The 7,519-nt window shown below is 48.3% G+C and overlaps 1 protein-coding gene across 1 annotated transcript; it reads right to left on the bottom strand.

Moving 5' to 3' along the window:
- Positions 1-1,540: 1,540 nt before the first annotated feature.
- Positions 1,541-7,064, bottom strand: tnfrsf25 (TNF receptor superfamily member 25). Its single transcript, XM_033047811.1, has 5 exons — positions 7,046-7,064; positions 5,723-5,839; positions 4,271-4,311; positions 3,610-3,727; positions 1,541-2,274 (listed from the first exon to the last, which is right to left on the bottom strand). Exons 1-5 carry the CDS (start codon positions 7,062-7,064, stop codon positions 1,985-1,987), a joined length of 585 nt encoding a protein of 194 aa, XP_032903702.1. The 3' UTR covers positions 1,541-1,984.
- Between the last annotated feature and the right edge of the window lie 455 nt (positions 7,065-7,519).

Genomic DNA, 7,519 nt, shown 5'->3' with positions numbered 1-7,519 from the left:
GGGCACCTTATAAAAGGCTGGAGATGTATACACAAAATGACCACATGAGGGCAGCAGATGCCAGGGGCTTTCTAGCTGACTATTTTGCCAGTTCAGTTTTCATAAAATTGATTGATAAAAAACCATCTATTGATGCTCCTGAGCACATGATCAGTGATGTAACCTGGGGTCATCAGGTGTTTCGGGTCTTTCAACATCAGACACCCCCACCCAGGCGACCCATCTGTGGTTGATCAGACCACGACTTGTGTTCAGGTGGCATTCGCTCCTCCCTATGGACCTCCTCTCCTGATCCAGAGCCATCTCCGCTGCCTCTGTGGTGTTCTTGATGGCTCTTCTCCTCTCCACTCTGTTGATGCCCAGTGCAGTGCGCTCAAGGCTTTGTAGAGCGATTGCCATGCAAAAGCTCTGCAGCCAACCCCGATGGGGCGTACATCTTGCCTTCCAGCCCTGCTTACGGCAGTCTATGACCAGCTCTTCAGTCTTCTTTCCTCTCTGAAGAAATAATGGGACACACAATCCTGGATGCCCATGAATAACAAGCCTTCCCTTTTGGTATTGTACAGAAATAAAATATTGCTGTGTGCTTACAGTGTACATTGGTCTGACCAAACCTTAAACAGAATATCTGCTTGTTATTCCAATTTTGGTTGAGAAAGAAGCTACGAAACAAAATCAGTATCAGATATATACAGTGTTAATTATGAGTTGAGTTTGCTTCCATTTTTATATTCATATTTATCACCACTGAAATTTAAACTGGGATTAATCCAGACACGTGGAACATCTGTGCCATTTATCTGTGAACATAACCAGGAATCTTTCCGGCCTTGCCTCTGCACCTCCATTTGGAGCCTGTACTCCACAGCTCGACTGGCCTGACTGCGTGGCCACAGCAAGCTCTGGGACGACTGGTGAAACCTACCCTTCCGATCCTTGGAGCTCCGATAATATTGATCAATTGCCAGTGATTCTAGAGGGTTCCAGATGTGGCTGGAGCCAGTACATAGAACCAGGCAGAAAGGCATCCAAATACCTCGCCACCATGCTCTAACAACCTCCAACCTTCCACGCCCCCTCCCACACCGTCACATCACCTGTGCACCCTCACATCACGCACTCCAACTCTCCGAAATCCAGGCTGAGAAGCGAGACGAATGTTTGATGCTGTAAGTGAGCCCCCAAGTCAGACAGACAATAGACAATAGACAATAGGTGCAGGAGGAGGCCATTTGGCCCTTCGAGCCAGCACCGCCATTCAATGTGATCATGGATGATCATCCCCAATCAGTACCCCGTTCCTGCCTTCTCCCCATATCCCCTGACTCCACTATTTTTAAGTCCTATCTAGCTCTCTCTTGAAAGCATCCAGAGAACCTGCCTCCACTGCCCTCAGAGGCAGAGAATTCCACAGACTCACCACTCCCTGTGAGAAAAAGTGTTTCCTCGTCTCCGTTCTAAATGGCTTACTCCTTATTCTTAAACTGTGGCCCCTGGTTCTGGACTCCCCCAACATCGGGAACATGTTTCCTGCCTCCAGCGTGTCCAAGCCCTTAACAATCTTATATGTTAATCAGAGCCCCTGGAGCTGACCAAGTCCTCTGAATCAGTAGCCCTCAGCTCAGATGACTTGCCTCCAGGTTAGCCCTTGGGTACACCATGGATCTTGTCCAGGATTGGGAATCTACTGATCCCAGATTCCTCTACTGTCATGCAAGTAAATTACTAAAACCATGCCCTATAATTCAGGTTTTACCAATAATTCTCGGCTGCAGGGACAAGCTAGACCTCACGTTGATCACTTTTGGTGTTGTCTTTCTAGGACAGTGGACTTGACATCATAATCTGTGGTATCCAAATATTGCAATGGGCAGGGGATTAATGGGGAGAAAGAAGGGTCTCGACCCGAAATGTCACCCGTTCCATCTAGCCAGAGATGCTGCCTGTCCCGCTGAGTTACTCCAGCATTTGTGTCAACCTTCGATCAATGGAGAGAGTTGGAGTGGTTGAGCAGGTTGGTTTTCAGTTCCTCTCCTAGTCCAGTCAAGTTCATGATCTCCAAGGCCTGGTACAGGGACTCCATGGAGGCCGTCTGTCGTTGGCTCCAGTGTCGGAGCATCTCATACTGCCGTTCTCTGGAGTAGGCCACGTCCATCTCGATCCGTTCCATCTCGCACTCCTTCAGCTCCAGCAAACGCATCAGTTCCTTCCACCTCCGCACCGGCACCACGTTGATGATCTGATACAAAGTTCTTCCGCTGAGGGGCATGGAGACTGGAATGAGAAAGTCCCAGTCAGATGTTGCCCACCTCACTACACCCTGCTGACTTCCCCGTACCCCCTCCCCATGTACCCAGCTCCAGTCTATCCACCTCCCCAGCCACCTTCCCCATGTGCCCAGCTCCAGTGAACCAATCTCCCTGTAGACAATGGACAATAGGTGCAGGAGTAGGCCATTCGAGCCAATTCAATGTGAGCCATTCAATGTGATCATGGCTGATCATCCCCAATCAGTACCCCGTTCCTGCCTTCTCCCCATATCCCCCGATTCTGCTATTTTTAAGAGCCCTATCTAGCTCTCTCTTGAAAGCATCCAGAGAACCAGCCTCCACCGCCTTCTGAGGCAGAGAATTTCACAGACTCACCACTCTCTGTGAGAAAAGGTGTTTCCTTGTCTCCGTTCTAAATGGCTTACTCCTTATTCTTAAACCTGTAGTCTACCTAACCACACACCCACACACCCACCCACCCTGTACCCACCCCCCTGTAGTATATCCACCTCTCCAGAGACCCTCCCATGGGCCCACCTCTCAGTAGTGTGCCCCTCAACCTACCTCAGAAGGTTCCGACCTGAAATGTCACCTATTCCTGTTCTCCAGGTATGCCGCCTGACCCGCTGAGTTACTCCAGCATTTTGTGCCTATCCTGGAATGGTGGGTTAGATCCAGTGTAAAGCCCTCTCCATGATGTCTGTAGTATTGTGTGCAGTTCTGCTCGCTCCATTACAGGAAAGATGTGGAAGATTTGGAGAGGGTGCAGAGGAGGTTTACCGGAAGCTGCCTGGATTACAGGGTTTCAGCTACAGGGAGAGGTCAGGTGGCCTTGGAATGTTTTCTCTGGGACATCGGAGTTTGAGGGGAAGCTTGACAGAAGTATACAAAATTATGAGAGGCACAGATAGGGTAGAAAGCCTGAGCTTTTTCCCAGGGCAGAAATATCCACTAGAGGCATCGCTATCAGGTGAGGGGGGGTACTGATTTTGGATGATCAGCCATGATCATATTGAATGGCGGTGCTGGCAAGAAGGGCCGGATAGCCTACTAATGTACCTATTTCTCTATGTTTCTATGTGCAGGGCAAGTTTTTTCACACAGTGGGTGGGGCGAGGCTTAAACACGTTGCCAGGGGTGGTGGTTGAGGCAGATACGATAGTCGTGTTTAAAAATCACATGGATTTGCGGGGAATGGAGGGAAATGGAGCACTTGGAGGCAGATGAGATCAGGTCAGTTGGGCACCATGTTTGGCGTAAACATTGTGGGCCAAAGGGCCCATCCCTGTGCTGTACGCAAGGGCCCCAGGACAGGTACCATGCAGATAAAGTCTCTCACCTGGTGCGTCAGGCTGGGATATCTGGGAACCGGTCCCATAAATGTTGATTGGCAGTGGTTGAGTTGGGATTTCAATCAGAGTGTCGGATTTCACTTCCGGAGCTGGAATGTCAAATACCTGTCAGAAATAGGGGGAGACGGAAAAAAAAATCAGTGGAAGTTGAACACAAGCCATTTAGAACGGAGACGAGGAAACACTTTGTCTCACAGAGAGTGGTGAGTCTGTGGAATTCTCTGCCTCAGAGGGTGGTGGAGGCAGGTTCTCTGGATGCTTTCAAGAGAGAGCTAGATAGGGCTCTTAAAAATAGCGGAGTCAGGGGATATGGGGAGAAGGCAGGAACGGGGTACTGAGTGGGGATGATCAGCCATGATCACATTGAATGGCGGTGCTGGCTCGAAGGGCCGAATGGCCTACTCCTGCACCTATTGTCTATTGTCATTTTGTGTCCATCTTCAATTTAAACCAGTTTCTGCAGTTCTTTCTTGCACAATGTTCACAGAGGATCGGATATCATACGATTCCAATGTGTGCAATGAGCCGTGGCAGGGAGGTGTCTTGGAAATCTAACGGTGATTTGACTAGAAGATTTAAAAAAAAAAATCAAATTCCAAAACTCATTACCATGGAAACGTGACCAGCTCAACAAAACACAACACTCACCGAGGCCTTCACTTCATTCTTTGTCACTTCACTATCAGGAACTGAAACACAAACATTAGGATTGAGAATTCCTCATCAAAAGATGAATTACTGAGTGCGGAGATCAGAGATTGGGGCTGAAAACGGTACTTCCGACTTAGCCCACCCTCTCCCCCAACACCACCCCCCCTCACCGTGGGTCACTGTGACCCACCCTCTCCACCATCACCTCCCTCCATGGCCCTGACCCACTCTTTGTGGCCCACCCACCTCCCTGCTGCTGACTTTGTGTGACACAAACACCCCCCTCACTTTGCCTACCCTCAGCCAACTCTTGTGTCCATGTTGCTTTGGCTCCATGGGCTTCAATTTGGTGATGACTGCCAGATGATATTTCACAAAGTGCCTCTGGAAGTGTCAGGCAAACGCCTCCGTTGCCATGCTGTGAGAACGGAGAGGTCGAGAAGAAGTTTCTTCCCAGAGGCCATTCGGACGGTAAACTCCTCCCTCACCAGGGACTAACTTTACTGAACCAGTCTACCGTTTAAAAAAAATAAATTGCTGTTTTTTTTCCCCTTTTTCCTTCCTCCCACAATATGTAATATGTAAAAGAATTTATGATTCTGTTCCATTATGTTTGTAGTTTGTTTGTTTGTTTGTTTGTTTGTCTTTTTGCACAAAGTCCGCGAGCATTGCCACTTTTCATTTCACTGCACATCTCGTATGTGTATGTGACGAATAAACTTGACTTGACTTGACTGGAAGTCCTCATGCAGCATCATCAGATGGCATAGATAGGGTAGACAGTCAGAATCTTTTCTCAGGGTGGAGATGTCACAAACTAGAGGGCATAGGTGCGGCACATATGAGAGGGGCAAAGATTAAAGGAGATTTGCGGGGCACGTTTTTTATAGGTGGTGGTGGAGGCAGATAAGGTAGTGGCGTTTAGGAGGCGTTTAGGTCGGCACGTGGATATGCAGAGAATGGAGAGATATGGATCACATGCAGGCAGAGGAGATTAGTTTATCTCGGCATCATGTTCGGCCCGGACTTTATGGGCCATGGGTCCTGTCTCTGTGCTCTGCTGTCCTGTATGTTCTACATCTACCTACTGTCACATCATCAAAACAACGCATTATTTCCGTTGAACAAGATCTGCCGTTAACGTGTTGAACTGCTTCGCATTTATACGCCCATGTCTCCACCTCTAATATTGAACTGTGAACATTTGGTTTATCTTTCTTCCCTTTTTTGGAATGCGTAATATTTTCAGTGCTCCGACTCTATCCCAGCGCCAGCCAGCCTCTCGACAATCTCTACCCCTCGCCAGCCAAGCATACATTGCATCTACTGCGGAGATTCCCCGCTCTCTGTACGGCCAGACTTGTACATCTCTCCGCATCCCAGCAACCCATCCATTTACTGTAGTGTTGGCAACAATCTTATTATGGATAGAGGCAACGGAGGGAATACCTGTCAGGGTCCTCGGCTCCTCCACAACCCATGAATGTTGGAATTTGTGGCGCAGAAATTGGATCAGCACAAACAGAAAGGGAACTGACCCCAAGACACTTAGAACCAAATACAGCGCTGGAAACAAGAGCACAATGAGTCAGTCACAATCACCCTCTGGAACACAGCGTAATAATCAGTCACCATCACCCCACACTCTTGTAGGACATGCGTGCCTCACTTCTGTGGCTACATTTGCCGAACTTTACTCAATTGGCCGATCATTAGAGTCAAGGTCGACACACCGAGCAACATGACGTGCAGTTGAGTGGCTACTAACTAGCTTCTTGCAACGATCACTCTGCACTTAGTACAAAGATAGGAAAGGTTTAGATGGATATGGGCCAAGCACGGGCAGCTGGGACTAGTGTAGATGGGGCATCTTGTTTGGTATAGGCAAGTTGGACCAAAGGGCCTGTTTCTCTGCTGTAATCATTGTACTGTTTCCTGTGGAAAGCTTATTAAAGGCATTGAATGCAACAAATGACTCTATGATTCTCCATGACTCGAATTCCCCAAATGCGTAATCTGCACCAAAGATATTTGTAATAACAATCTCCCCATCCACAATGACTCCGTTAGGGACTGTTGCGGCAACATTTAATTGATCTCCGAGAAGCTGGGGGACTTGCTGTTCACCGGCATGTTTGGCACTATACACTTGGTCATTAAGCAGCTGATGAACTAATATATCACATTGCCACCCTGAACAAAATTGCATTTGATTACATTTCTTTAACTTTGTTTTATATAATTCACAGTTTATTGTTTATGCCCCTGGAAAAAAAGGCAGCCATGTTAACTTGCCCACACCCAAAACAAGTTTCCAAGTCTGGCTCGAAGGGCCGAATGGCCTCCTCCTGCACCTATTTTCTATGTATCTAGTAACAACTACATAATGCAACACTGCACACACTTACATCACTTGCCCTTGAATACCTCCCCATCCTTAACCCTCTAGCTGTCTCCTCCCACCCTCCCATCCGCCCGCCCTCGGGCTCCTCCTCCTCCTCCCCTTTTCCTTCTTTCTCCCACCCCCCATCAGTCTGAAGAAGGGTTTCGGCCCGAAACGTCGCCTATTTCCTTCGCTCCATAGATGCTGCTGCACCCGCTGAGTTTCCCCAGCAATTTTGTGTACCCTTGAATACCTTCTTGGGTCGACTTTACTGCCTTCGATGGCCCCTCTCAGCACCATCGAGACCGATGCTCGATGGCTGTGCCCTTTGATAAAACCCAGCCCAGCCAGGTCACAGTGTCGGTGGAATTGGTGCTCATTCTAATTACCAGATACCTCGTTTCCCATTTCCGTCCCCACAATAAACACTGCTGTCCAAAGAAAGGGGGGTGAGAGATACCTGTTCTCGATGGCGACTTGGATTCAGGACCGCTGCTGGTCGATATATTCTTATTTCTAAATGAAAGGACACAGAAATCAGCAAGATGTGCAGAAAAAACCCATTCCAAATAACACAGAATAAAGAAACAAGGAACTGCAGATGCTGGTTTACACAAAAGGACACAAAGTGCGTCAAGCAGCATCTCCGGAGAACATGGACAGGTGACACTTTGGGTTGGGACCCCTCCTCAGACTGGGTGGACTCGCAGTGTTGCTGGTGTCACTTCTAGATCCCACACTTGCCCCTACTCCTCTCCCAAGCACTCTCCCAGCTGAAGAGAATCTCAGGATCAAAAGGCTTTCATTCCAAAGGTTTGGATTTGAAACACGGAGACTTATTCTGCTTCCTCCTATTTGAAAAC

The sequence above is a fragment of the Amblyraja radiata genome, chromosome 31 (genome assembly GCF_010909765.2).
Source record: "Amblyraja radiata isolate CabotCenter1 chromosome 31, sAmbRad1.1.pri, whole genome shotgun sequence".
NCBI lineage: Eukaryota > Metazoa > Chordata > Chondrichthyes > Rajiformes > Rajidae > Amblyraja > Amblyraja radiata.
The sequence above is the reverse complement of the archived record's forward strand: the minus strand, read 5'-3'. Positions and strand labels throughout refer to the sequence as shown.

Excerpts from the sequence above, each read along its gene's own strand:
- tnfrsf25 (XM_033047811.1), bottom strand. Across the intron at positions 3,728-4,270 it reads AGAATGAAGTGAAGGCCTCG|GTATTTGACATTCCAGCTCC; the intron begins GTGAGTGTTGTG and ends TATTTCTGACAG. Across the intron at positions 2,275-3,609 it reads ATCCCAGCCTGACGCACCAG|TCTCCATGCCCCTCAGCGGA; the intron begins GTGAGAGACTTT and ends TTCTCATTCCAG.